This window comes from Felis catus, chromosome B3 (assembly GCF_018350175.1).
Source record: "Felis catus isolate Fca126 chromosome B3, F.catus_Fca126_mat1.0, whole genome shotgun sequence".
Classification (NCBI taxonomy): Eukaryota; Metazoa; Chordata; class Mammalia; order Carnivora; family Felidae; genus Felis; species Felis catus.
In genome coordinates this window covers 132,077,864-132,091,825 of record NC_058373.1, presented here as the reverse complement: position 1 = coordinate 132,091,825, position 13,962 = coordinate 132,077,864, and the positions used below count along the sequence as shown (strand labels likewise).

Here is a 13,962-nt window from a genome sequence, read left to right as displayed (position 1 = left end):
AAAGCAGGGTTTCTTCAACGTTTTTTATTTATTTTTGGGACAGAGAGAGACAGAGCATGAACGGGGGAGGGGCAGAGAGAGAGGGAGACACAGAATCAGAAACAGGCTCCAGGCTCTGAGCCATCAGCCCAGAGCCTGACGCGGGGCTCGAACTCACGGACCGCAAGATCGTGACCTGGCTGAAGTCGGACGCTTAACCGACTGCGCCACCCAGGCGCCCCAAGCAGGGTTTCTTAACCTTGACACTGTTGACATTTTGGGCCAGCTAATTCTTTGTTGTGAGAATAGTTGCATTGTCGCGTACCGTGTAATCCTATGTATTGCAGGATGTTTAGCAGCATCCCTGGCCTCTACTCACTAGATATCTATTAGCACCACCCACCCAGTTGTGGTAGCCAAAAATGTCTCCACAATGTCAGATGTTTCCTGGGAGGCAAAGGTGGACCCCTGCTGAGAACCACTAATGAGGAGATATGCATAAATTCCTTTTGCAGTGTAACAAAGGACTGATTAATTATGCCTAATAGAATCAGGGAAACCTTCATGGAGATGATGACATTTGCACTGAGCAGTTTACCTGACAGGGGAGGTTGGAGAAAGTATTCCAAGTATGTTATTTGGAAAAGTGGGGCAAAAATCCCACAAAACACAGCTTATTTAAAAAACTGTGAGTAGCCTGAAGTATTCAAATCTTAGGGGCATGATGAAGAACTAATTAAAAGGATTGATGAGGTCCTCAGGGGCACTGTTTATCTTTACCTTTAGTTTATGTAAAAGATTCCTCTTAAAGCACAATTATTTACCCATTGCATTTGGCAAGGAGTTTCAGTGTTAAGTTGTTCTGGCAGTACTCTAATGAAAGCTGTATAAAAACTGGTCATTTGCTACCATGATTCTGGGATTGGAGAGAATTCAAGTTAGATTAAATTAAAAGTCATTATGCCCACAGGACATCCCTGGATACCTACTGTAGGGGAGGCACAATTTTAAGTCTAGACGTCCTAGATTTTCAGCTGGGGCTCTTTAACAAATCAATGTAAAAAAGAAGAACAAAAAGTTTATTAACAGGTGTAGTGCATATCACGTTGGAGAAATCTAAACCAAAGTAACTCAGAATGATGGCTTATATTTCCACCTTGTATAGAAAACAGCAGATTCTTAAAGAAATGACAGGACAAAGGAAAGCAGTTTTAGGCTTCTAAGGGCCACAGGCTGTGGGAAGGTATATATAGGATGAAACTCCTGGAGTAAGGTTTCTTTGGATTCCTCTTGTGCTGTCTCTGGGCTGAGTCTGTCTCCAGTAAAGGGAGAACTTACATAATCAACCGGTTGTATTAATGTCAAATGTATCTCAATATAGTTGAAAAAATTTATATATATATATATATATATATGCACACACGCACATATATATATACACACATATATGTATAATTATTATATGTATACAAATATGTGTATATCTATCTATCTATATATCACATTTATGCAGAAAAGGAGGTGGAGTTTGGGGGGGGGGCTGTTTCTTTATTGCCCTCAGCTGAAAATAATTTCTGTGTCAAAGAGGCATATTTTTGGGTGATATATTCTGGTTTCCTTCACCATCAAGCCATAGGTCTTTTGCTTCTGGCTTCACTTGAACAACAGTACTCTGCTTTAGGCATTGCAGAGTCCAATCCTTTCTCCCAAGGCACAGGCTTACACTGCCTTCCCTATTTCTCCCAGTGCTTTCCGCTTCTTTCCTGTATTACATTTCAACCAGTCAGTCTCATTTCTATAATTACAGACTTTTAAAATAAATGTTTCTTGGGGCGCCTGGGTGACGCAGTCGGTTAAGCGTCCGACTTCAGCCAGGTCACGATCTCGCGGTCCGTGAGTTCGAGCCCCGCATCGGGCTCTGGGCTGATGGCTCAGAGCCTGGAGCCTGTTTCCGATTCTGTGTCTCCCTCTCTCTCTCTGCCCCTCCCCCGTTCATGCTCTGTCTCTCTCTGTCCCAAAAATAAATAAAAGTTGAAAAAAAATTTTTTTAAATAAAATAAATGTTTCTTAAAATTGTTAAAAATGAAAAAAATATATCAAAAGTAAAAGTATTTCTGAAGTGTTTTATCTGAGGGCTTTGAAATTTAGATGACAAATCTAAATGGTGTTTTGTTGGAGTAGAGTACAAATAATGCTCCTTTGTCATGAACTGTGATTGTAATTGGAGGTGAAAGAAACTGAAAGAATATTACCTGACAACTTGAATATGTTGACTATACCCTAATTTTAAAATTTTAATTCAAATCTGTTGAGTGCTTCTTATTTGAAAGCATTAAATGTCTTGGGGAAACACGAAGATAATTCAGCGGCTGCCACTGTCAAGAGCTCACAATCTAATATGAGTTGGAGGAATATACAATTCACTAAAAATTTACCTAAAACACACTCACTTAGATATCTTGTGGGTGGCTCAGATTCATCGTGTCCAAAATGGAGATAAATGAGATTCAGCTTTCCTTTCAAACCTGCTTATCCTGGTATTTCCTACTTAGAACATGACGTTAAATTAGCCTGGTTTCCTAAGCCCGAGAATCTGACTTGTTCTCTTCACCCAGTAGAGCCAGTCAGTCCCAGAGCTGCATCCAAGATTTGCCCTGAATATAGCTTAGTTCTCTACCATGACTACATCTATCCCTTGTTGTTTTGTTTTTGTATTTTACCTTATCTCTGCTGGCCGTTCTTTGCTTCATAATTTCTAATCTGTTGTTATAACCAACCAACTAGTTTTACATCTTTAGATTTTTCCCCCTAACCATTTTCTCAATCCACTAATAATCTTTGTTTTCTTCTGTGTTTATCAGTAGCTTTTAAGCTAATGTGTAAATTCATTAGCATGTAGCTCAAGATATTTAACCTAGGCCAACTCCAGACTCCTCTTTTTTTTTAATTTATTTTCTTTAATGTTTATTTTTGAGAGAGAGAGAGAGAGAGAATGAGAGAGAGGCAGGGGGAGGCGGTGCAGACAGAGGGGGAGTCACAGAATCCGAAGCAGGATCCAGGCTCTGAGCTGTCAGTACAGAGCCAGATGTAGGGCTCAAACTCATGAACCATGAAATCATGACCTGAGCTGAAGTCAGATGCTTAACCAACTGAGCCCCCCAGGCGCCCCCCAGACTCCTCTTTTTATCTCTTACCAATTATTTCCTGGTAAACTATGCTCCTGTCTTTTGAGCTATTTAGAATCTGTCTATGTATAATACTGCTTCACATCTTTTACTTAGTTGCCTCCTCTGGAAAATTCTTACCCTCCATTTCTGTTCAGTCCTCCAACTTCATCTAATTCCTATTCCTTTTAAAACTTAGGTAACATCTGAAAACTTGCCTAACCTCTCCCCTCATCCCTGACTGCCATGCCCCACATGTGCCCTAATAGTACTCACTCTTTTATCTTCACCAGCACTGAACATGGTGTTATTCAAGCTTCTCCACCTATTAGCTGTGGGAAAATAACCTAGCCTCTCTATGCCTTAGTCTCTATATGTTTTAAAATAAGGATATTGTCATTGCCTATCTGTTAGAATTGCTGATTGTTACATGAGTCCATCCTTGGAAAGCGTTTAGAACAGTTTCTAGGACATAAGTCAGTTCTCAGTAAATGTTAGTTAGCCTTTGCCATCATCATCATCATCATTTCCATGTGAGATGTCCAATAGGCAATTGGAAATGTAAGTCTTAAATTCAGAAGAAGAGTTTAATATTAGAAAGTAGAATTTGGGAGTCATTTGTTGATTTAACCATTGAAACTGAAAGTGAGATACCCTAAGGCAAAAATGTAGAATGAAAAGACTGGAATATTAAAGACAGAATTTTGGGGGAGTTTATATTTAGGGGACAGGTAATGAAATTGTGAAGGAAACTCATTAGTAAGAGTCCAGGAGATCAAAGAACCAGGAGACAGTGCTACTGTGAAATTATCAAAAGTGTCAAACTCTACGGAAGTTAAACAGAAGACTTAATGGTCCGTGGGAACGTTTGGCTGAAAAACTTCAGTGAAATATTGGCTGATGGCAGTCTTGTTATTTGTTATGTCTTTATATAAAATCAGTCTCAAAATTAATAATAATTGGCAGCTATATCCTTTATTTCAGGAGTTGCCTTTATAGGCAAAGCTATTCTAGCTCTTTATCCTTGTAGTTAAAAGTGATCACTGGAGTCTAAGAGAATAATTACAAATTGATAGTTTACCTGTGCATCAGTGAATGTCTAAACCAAGTAAAAACCTAAGTGATAGCATCTATTCAGAGTCTTAACTGCTTAGTACTTTGTTTAAGTAGTTTTAAGTACTTGTTTAAGTATCTCTGTACCTTTGTTTATAGCATTATCCTAGCCTAGAATGTACTTGCTTTCTTCTCTTTTTATCTGAGAGTGCACTTTCTGAAGGCCAGGTCACGTATCCTCTCTTCCATTTCTTTACAGCCTTTCCTCTTCATTAAGCATCTGTTGCCAGATATTCTGATTTAACTGAAAATGTCTTGTTTTCCTATTGAGTCTGCAAAATTTACCTGAATGTCTTAGTGCTCGTTGTTCTAGCATGGCAATACAGCTAACTATACGTGCTCAGTGAGAATTATCTTTATTGATGAAGTATAGGATAAGATTTGTGAGTCACACAGAACAGTCCTAGAAACACTGAGCTTAGCCTCATTAGCATTTTACCAAATGTAAGAAAGAAATGTCAGTCACATATACAATCTGCTTTATATTTTTTATTTGATAAATGCCCATAACAAATAAGACTGTAAAATCCCATTTTATTTCCTTTTAATACATATGAAAATAAAAAATTTAATTGTATGACTTTTATAATTCTTTCTATTATAGGTAGGTAGGGATCCCTCAATTCACATATGGGATACAGAGACCGTTAAACCATTGTCAGTATTAAAGGGCTGCCACCAATATGGTGTCTGTGCTGTTGATTTCTCAGGTAAGGCTGTTTTCTGTCTCAGTAAGAATGGTTAAAATGCAGAGGTGATATATAGCATTATAGTTGAAATCAGTGTTGCTTAAACTTGTCATGTAGCTATGACCTACACAGTTGTTTTAACATTTATTTATTTTTGAGAGACAGCACAAGCAGGGATGGGCAGAGAGAGAGAGGGAGAGACAGAATCTGAAGCAGGCTCCAGGATCCGAGCTGTCAGCAGGGCTCAAACCCATGAACCGCGAGATCATGACCTGAGCCAAAGTTGGACGCTTAACCGACTGAGCCACCCAGGCGCCCCTACACAGTTGTTTTCAAATGTACATACTATTGTCCTAACCAGTCAGGGCAGAGAGTGTGGGTTTGCGGGCTAGCTTATAATTTAACGAGTGTTATTTTTAATACCCATTAATATAAACATGTTTCTGTTAAAACAGAAAATGTTTGTATAACATCTAAAACCATCTGAATTACTGCTCACTCTATGTACCTCTTGCTTTGGGAAAACCCCAGTCTCACTTAATATTTTTTAGCCACAGAGTAAACTGAAAATGTTTAGGGTGAAAGCTAAGAAAGAAAGAGGTGAATACTGAGATACTTGTTTTCTAGCATTTCTACAAAGTGATAATTCCAGGCTATCTTATAAGAATAATTTGAGACCATTTTAGCTCTTTGCTTTATATTTTACACTTTAACAACTGCATGTAGATCTATAATGAAAGCTAGGATGTGGATTGGGGAGAGGGGAGAAATGCCATTAATAGAGGATTTTATTTCAAGAAACGGCAAATTTGTGCCTTCTGCTGCTCCAACTGAAATGAGAGTGAATTATTGGGGGGAAGTGTAAATATGCCTTTAGGGACATGCTGAATGTCAAGAAACAAGAAGATTAATGGCAAACAAGGGAGTCAGCAAGAGAAATTTCACAGGTAGTGATAACGAACTAATTGAGGTTTGCAAAAAGTGGCAGGGTGGTAAATGTTTAATCGTAGTTTGGGCCTTTGCAGCCTATAAACATGTGCACACCTGTCAGCATGACTGACTTAGTTCAGTCATTTGTGTAATACATTCATTACTTGTTTGATAATAGTAACAACTAATATAATTGACCTTCACTACAAACGGTCATATTAATGACAGTACGAGGTTGTAACCTACATCTTTTTCATTCAGTTAATTTTCATAATCCCTACGAGTTGTTATATCACAATAGAGTTCTTACAGTAAATTTAATTGAAGTAAATCTTTCCTTCTTTCTTAATTTTTTCTTTTCATTTAAAATCTCTTTTTTCCACTTATCTACCTCCTCCCCATCCTAACCTGGAAATGAGGCCAGAGAAAAATAACAATGTTTAGATGCATTGAGAAATTACTCTTTCCTTGCTTACAAATTCTGGTTATTTTATAGCTATATATATGCATGCCTAACATTTAACATCATTTTATAAAATTTTAAATATAGTACTGTGGTTTCAGAACATGTACTGAATGTTTTTTATCTTCTGAATGTTAATGGCCAGTGTCTCTCTGATTCATTTTTATAGCGGATGGGAAACGTTTGGCTTCAGTTGGAATAGATGATAGCCACACTATTGTGCTGTGGGACTGGAAGAAAGGAGAGAAACTTTCAGTAGCAAGGTGGGGGAAAAACTTGATATCACATTGGCAAAGTACTGAAATCACTTAAAAATTTTTTTAATTAAAACAGTTTTGAAATCAAACATGTAACCTTTTTTTAATTGCTACCATCTTTCTTACCATTGAATAAATAGTATAATCATGGTAAAAAGACAAATTAAGGATTCATTTGTAGGTTTATCCCTTGTGTACCTACTTTTACTGTAACTGTAGTAAGACATTGCAAGTAGCTATTATCTAAAACTCTGCATTTATAGGTAGAGTGAATTCTGTTGTATGATAAACTATTATATAGCCATTGGAAATGCTCATAGCATATATTTGAAGGATGAAACATACACATCTATATCATAAAGAAGCTAGAGATTATTTTTATTTTCTGTTACATTTTCCATTTTCTAAATTTTCTACTATGAGTGTGTATTTTATAATAAAAAATATTAACAATTGCTTTAAAGGAGGAAATAGTCAACAGTGTCAGAGATCATTTTTTTAATGTCTTACTCCTTAAAATGAGACATTAAAGCACTTTAAAAATACAGTTAAATGCTTCTTTCAGCACATAGATAATGGCCAAATAAAAAATAGTTTAAGAGGAACTTTGTGTTTGGAATGGCTATGTTAAACTATAACAAAGTATTATAAAAGTTTTTTCTTTAACTGATTCATGCCACAGTTCCCTATGCACAGTACTATAGTAAGTGCTATTCAAAAGTTCTCTTCACACTGTTCCTATCTCTTAAAATTCCATTGAGAAGAGTTAAGAAATTAAAATTATGACAGAACAGCAAATGTGCAAATTCATGATTATATAGCCCAAACCTGAGAGATAAGTGGGTCAAAGGTTCAGTAATGGAGTAATCAAGGTAGGGTATGGATTAGGCAAAAGATTATTATAGGAAAGATTTATCTTCAGAGTTAAAACATTGTTGTTGTTTTTTTTTTTAGAGGAAGTAAAGATAAGATTTTTGTTGTAAAGATGAACCCCTACGTGCCTGATAAGTTAATTACAGCTGGAATTAAACACGTGAAGTTTTGGCGTAGAGCAGGTAAGGAAGTTCTTCTTTTTACTCCTTTGAAACAAGAAATTATTACTTTTAAAAGTGATTTAGCTAAGTACAATGCAGTATCTGAGATTGGACCCTGGAACAGAAAGGAGATATTAGTGGATAAACAGGTGAAATCTGAATGAGGTCTGGAGTTCAGTTAATAGAAATGCATTAAACATGTTGGTTTCTTAGTTTTGACAAATAGTCTATAGTATGTAAGATGTTAAACTCAAGAATTCTGTTACCCTTGAATCTTTTATGAAAATCTAAAATTACCCAAAATGTTTTTTTTAAGTGATTCACAATTGTCTTGATATATTATAAACAAATAGAAGATTGTTTTTATTGTATTTATTGACTACATTGATGTAGTATTCATATTTTCAAAAGGGTTTAACTTATGAGATGAATCAAGTGATGTCCAAACTCCTTTCTTCTGCTAAACACATATTTTTTAGTATAAACTGAAAATGAAAAATTTTGTAAAAATTCTTTATATGCTATAAAATGATACAGAAGCGGAAAATCGTATTGCTTGAGTCATTTGTAACTGTAGATTAGCAGCTGTGAAATAAGTTTGCATTTTAAAATAAAAAATGTCTCCTTTCTAAATAAACTAGTAGTATAAGTAGTATACTTATAAATTCCACCAGTTTGATATCTAAGTCTCAGCCCACTTAAACCTTACAGATAAAATACATGAATAATAGAAATAAAACCTATCTAAGAAAAGAACAGTCTTAGTGAGGACATTTCCCAAGTTCAGGTTACTTTCAAATTGTAAACTACATAGAACGTGAATTGGTTTTCAGACTTGGATTTTCTACTTTATCAGAAACTCATCAGATCATAGTGTATATACATTTACATAGTAAAAAGAAGTATTTTCACATTTTCATTCCTATATATTTAAACAAAATTTTAGAGTATCTTATTTACTTGGAATTGCAAATACCAAACAAGTAGTACTTATTATTTCTGTCTTGGAAAAAACCAAAAACCTTTGTAAATTTCTTTGAAATAAGAGACTTAAAGGGGCACCTGGGTGGCTCAGTCGGTTGAGCATCCGGCTTCGGCTCAGGTCATGATCTCGCAGTCTGTGAGCTCGAGCCCTGCATCGGGCTCTGTGCTGATAGCTCAGAGCCTGGAGCCTGCTTCAGATTCTGTGTCCCCCTCTCTCTGCCCCTTCCCCACTCATTCTCTGTCTCTCTCTGTCTCAGAAATAAATAAACATTAAAAAAAATTAAAAAAAAAAGAGACTTAAAGTAAATAGTTTTGGAATGAAGAGATTTACAATTGAATAACTTTTTCCTTAAGTTTCATTAGTCATATAGTAGACCTGAAACTGAACCATATGGGTAAATGTTAAAACTTTGATGTGCCTTCCAGCCTTCCTCACTTTTGGGGTTCTGATCCATGGAGTTCACTAGCCAAGTGAGAAATAAGTAACCACTTTATTCATTGGAGTAAGTGCTAATCCTCTAAATGCATAGCTTTATGTGAATTAAGTAGTCGTGGCATAGGCCTGAGTCTAAAAGGGAGCTCTGACCTCCTGTCTCAGATCTAGGCTTTGAGAATTTCAACTTATGAATTATTAATCTGTCCTCGAAGGAATTTGAGCTCTGTTTCATGGTTGGTAGGGGCAGGGAGCCACCAAGAGTTTTTTGAGTGCAATGATGACCTGGTACAATAGGAATATGTTATGCTGTGCCTGTCAGAAAACCCAGTTGATGATTATCTAAACCAGGAGTGGCAGACTATTTCTGTAAATGGAGAAATAGCAAATATTTTAGACTTTCTAGGCCCAGGGACAAAATCAAGAATATTATATAAGTACTTAACAGAACAAGAGTGAAAACTCCTACCCTGTTTTATACCCAGTTGCCATTAACTGGAGATATCCTCTCCAAGATCAACTTGCTGTAGTGAAAGGGCCTGGCAGTTTGGGCTGGGGGAACCATGGTCAGTCTTACTCCTCCCCAGTGACATAGGTCCTAGTGTGTTCTCCTTCTGGAGAGCCCTACCTTCTCACCTTGAGGAGCTAGGCGGAGTTGAGGCAGCTCCTAGACGGAATTCCACTGCTACATGTTCAGTGGACATCACTGCAGCCCTTCTTCCCTTTCTCTCCTGCATCCTCACTTTTCCCTCTTACTCTTTCTCTTCGGCATACAAATGTGGGGTTATTTTTCTATCTTAAATAAATAAAACCAAACAAAAACCTTCCTTCAACTCGACCCTTGAGTTGCTAATCAATTTCTCTTCTTATCTATGTACTTTAACACCTTTAGAACATTGTTTAAATGTTTACTTTGCAGTTTATCTTCTTCTTTCCCTTGAGGGAATTCTGACCTATTTTTCCCCCTCATGAGTCCACTTAGTTATTCTTACAAGTTCACTAACAACTCTGACTGCCGTGTTAAGGAAAGTCAGTCTTCTGAATACATTTGGAATATGCCCACTTTTTAAAAAATTATTTTTTATTTATTATCTTTAAAAATTGTTTTTAATGTTTATTTATTTTTGAGAGAGAGAGAGAGAGAGAGAGAGACAGACCGAGCATGGGCCAGGGGGAAGGGCAGAGAGAGAGAGAGAGGGAGACACAGAATCTGAAACAGGCTCCAGGATCCGAGCTGTCAGCACAGAGCCGGATGAGGGGCTCAAACTCTTGAATCGTGAGATCGTGACCTGAGTCGAGGTCGGACACTTAACTGACTGAGCCACCCAGGCACCCCATATGGAATATGACCACTTTTCATCATCTTCCATCCAACCACCCTGGTCCATGCCACCTTTATCAGTTGCCCAGATGATTGAAATAGACATCTGACTCCTTTCTTCCTTGCTGTTCTCTGATTTACTCTCAACCCAGAAATCAGAATGAACCTATTAATACATGATATGCCAGATTTCATTCCACTAACCATTTCCCATCTCATGTAGAGTAAAATGTAAATCCTTACAATGGCCTGTAATGCTGCCTTTGACCTCTATGACCCCATCTCCCATTACTTCCTCCCTTATTTTCTTTGCGACACCATACTGACCTCTATAGCTGTTCCTTGAAGGTTCTTGTCACACTCCTGCATTGGGCCCTTGGTGATCCCTCTGCCTTAAACCCTCTTCTTGCATGGCTTGCTCTTGCTACCTCCTTCATTTAACTTCTACCTTCCCAGTGAGGCCTTTCTTAACCACCCTACTTAAAACGGGCCTCTCCCATTTCTTATCTCCCGTTTATGCTCACATTTTCTACATAGCACCCATCATCATCTGTTAACATACTGCACATTTTGCTTATTTGTTATATTTATTGACTGTCTCACCAGGAAACTCCATGAGAACAGGGAGTTTTGTTGTCTCTTTTGTTCATAACTTTACCCCCAGTGCCTTGAGTAGTGCCTGGCATATATATTTCCTGAATGAATGAATAAGTTCAATTGGGAAAAAAATTGGGCAAAAGATATCAATAGGTAATGAATGGCCAATAAAAATAGGAAAATATGATAAAAAATAATCAGAGAAATGCACATTAAAACCATAGTAAAATTCAGTTGGTATTTCATATCCCCCAGTCTAACAATACCAAATATTCCTGAAAGGTGGGAAGCAACAAGAACTCCTTTCACTATTAATGGGAGTGTAAATTAGTGCCTCAACTTTGTAAAATAGTTTGGCAACAGATGATACCTCTCATTTATATGCTTTCCCTTTTGTGAATACCCTGTGGTCATTCCTGGGCATTCCTAGAGAATCTCTTGTACTTGCATAGAAGAGGCCTTTACAAGAATGTTTAAAGCAGTGTTGTTTTCAATAGCAAAGGCTTGGAAGCAACTCAAGTGCCCATTAATAGGAAAATGGATGGACGGTTATGTTCATATAATGGAATGCTTACAGGGTTACAAAAATGCATTTTCTAGATGTACAAATCAACATATATAAAACTCCAGTACAGATTGTTGGTGATAAAAGCAAGTTGCAAAGGAATATAGTTGACCCTCGAATAGCATGGGAGGTTAGGGTGCTGACCTTGCATATAATATTTGACTCCCCAAATACTTCTAATAGCCTACTATTGACCCAAAGCTTTACCAGTGACATAAACCATCAATTAACACATATTTTATAAAGTATATTATGTAGTATAATTTTACAACAAAGTGAATTGGAGCAAAGAAAATGTTAAGAAAATCATAACGCATTCCCCTGGGTGGCTCAGTTGGTAAAGTATCTGACTCTTGATTTTGGCTCAGGTCATGATCTCACAGTACATGACATCGAGCCCCATGTCAGGCTCTGTGCTGAGCCTGCTTTGGATTCTCTCTCCTTCTCTCTCTGCCCCTACCCCACATGTGTGCACATACACTCTCACTCTCAAAAGTAAACATTTTGGGGTGCCCGGGTGACTGAATCAGTTAAAGCATCCAACTTAGGCTCAGGTCATGATCTTGTGGTTTGTGAGTTCGAGCCCCGTGTCGGGCTCTGTGCTGACAGCTCAGGTCCTAGAGCCCGTTTCGGATTCTGTGTCTCCCTCACTCTCTGCCCCTCCCCCTCTCATGTTCTGTCTGTCTGTCTCTCTCTCAAAAATAAATAAACATTAAAAAAATTTTTTTTAATAAACATTGTAAAGAAAGAAAATCATAAGAGAAAATCCATTTATTGGACTGTATTGAAAAGTATCATGTAAAAATAGACTTGTACGCAGGTCAAACCACTGTTGTTCAGGACAAACCACTGTTGTTCACTGTACATACAGGATGGTATTATAGAAAATCTTAAAACATGGATAATCTAACATTGCCTAAGAATTTACAAATAAGTAGTAAAAATAAACATTACAAGGTATGCTAATAAATGTACTGCATTTTCCCAAACCACTCAATTTAAAGGAATGCATGAGAATAGTTAACATCACTTTCACAGTAGTAAGGAGTGAAAAAGGGAGATGGGATTGGCATCGTGTTTTCGTTGTTTTTACAATTTTATGTAGGTTGTTAGGGGATATACATACATTCATTGTATTGAGGTTTTTTGGTACTCTCTTGTTTTCTTAAATATGTCATAATAAAAAATTTTGAAAACCAACCAAAAGTGCTGAGGACTGATTAAAGCCAACTTAGCATATATGTTTTTATCCAAAAAGTTATGGCCTAAAAGGTGCTGTGGGTGTGGCTGTCTCAGCCAGGCAAGTTGCTGATTGAGAGACTTATATTTTTCTTTTTAAGTCTCTATTTAAACATTTACAGTAGGAAAGAAATTTTATCATTTTATGCATTTTAAAAGTGGTACTTCTGTGATATTTTTTTATGAACCAGGGGGAGGATTGATTGGAAGAAAAGGCTACGTGGGCACACTGGGGAAAAATGACACGATGATGTGTGCAGTATATGGATGGACTGAAGAGATGGCTTTTTCTGGAACATCCACAGGAGACGTGTGTATCTGGAGAGATGTCTTTCTTGTAAAAACAGTTAAAGCACATGATGGGCCAGTGTTTAGTATGCATGCATTGGAAAAAGTAAGTATCCTGAAGATATTTTTACATTAAACATAATTTGATCATGGATTGTAGAGCATTTTCACTAGTAAAGGAGTATTGCCTTTCTGCGGAGCTGAGCCACCCAGTAATAATCTGTAAACTAGAGCCTTTCTACCTTCTTTTATTCCTCTTTCAAACTTCTGAACACAGAGTGAAATAGGTCTGCTATTAAAAAACAGTTTTAACTCAATACTTCTTAATCTCTTCCTGTGTGTCAACAATGGCTTAAGTGCTTTATTATCACCATAGCCTGTGAGGTAACTACTGTTCTTATCCTCTCTTTTTGAAGGATGGGATTATGAAGCATCCAAGAGAATATATGTATCTTGCTAAAAGTGGTAGAGTTACCTTATGGTTCCAAATTACAAACCTTGCTCTTAAAGTCCTGTCCTAAAAGTAGAATGTTTAGTGTTACTGTAAATATTTTTGTAGTTTTCATGTTGATGTATAAAAAACATAATAGATTCTTATGCTAATTTGTTTGTAAGCTGTAATTTTTAGCTGTAAATGTTTTTTCCTCTAGAGGTTTGCAACATAAAGTTATTTTTTTTCAATATTTAGATCTTTATTAACTTGAAGCTTTTACTTTCAAAGGGATTTGTAACTGGAGGAAAAGATGGGGTAGTAGCTCTTTGGGATGACTCCTTTGAAAGATGTCTCAAGACCTATGCTATAAAAAGAGCCGCTTTGGCACCAGGATCTAAAGGTGATTTGAGATTTAATTTAATTTGAGCAGTAAAAGGTTAATTGTTCATTAACATGCATGGCCACTGAGGTGG

The 13,962-nt window shown here is 36.9% G+C and overlaps 1 protein-coding gene across 15 annotated transcripts in view; it reads left to right on the top strand.

The window, feature by feature from the left end:
• The window catches only part of EML5 (EMAP like 5), a 185,204-nt gene that overhangs the window by 85,107 nt on the left and 86,135 nt on the right, over window positions 1-13,962 (top strand). For all 15 annotated transcript variants that reach the window (XM_023255930.2, XM_023255928.2, XM_023255927.2 and 12 more), the window contains 5 exons: window positions 4,861-4,966; window positions 6,508-6,601; window positions 7,550-7,650; window positions 12,960-13,162; window positions 13,778-13,889. In XM_023255930.2, coding sequence (XP_023111698.1) covers window positions 4,861-4,966; window positions 6,508-6,601; window positions 7,550-7,650; window positions 12,960-13,162; window positions 13,778-13,889 — 616 coding nt within the window. The remainder of the gene's footprint in view (window positions 1-4,860; window positions 4,967-6,507; window positions 6,602-7,549; window positions 7,651-12,959; window positions 13,163-13,777; window positions 13,890-13,962) is intronic.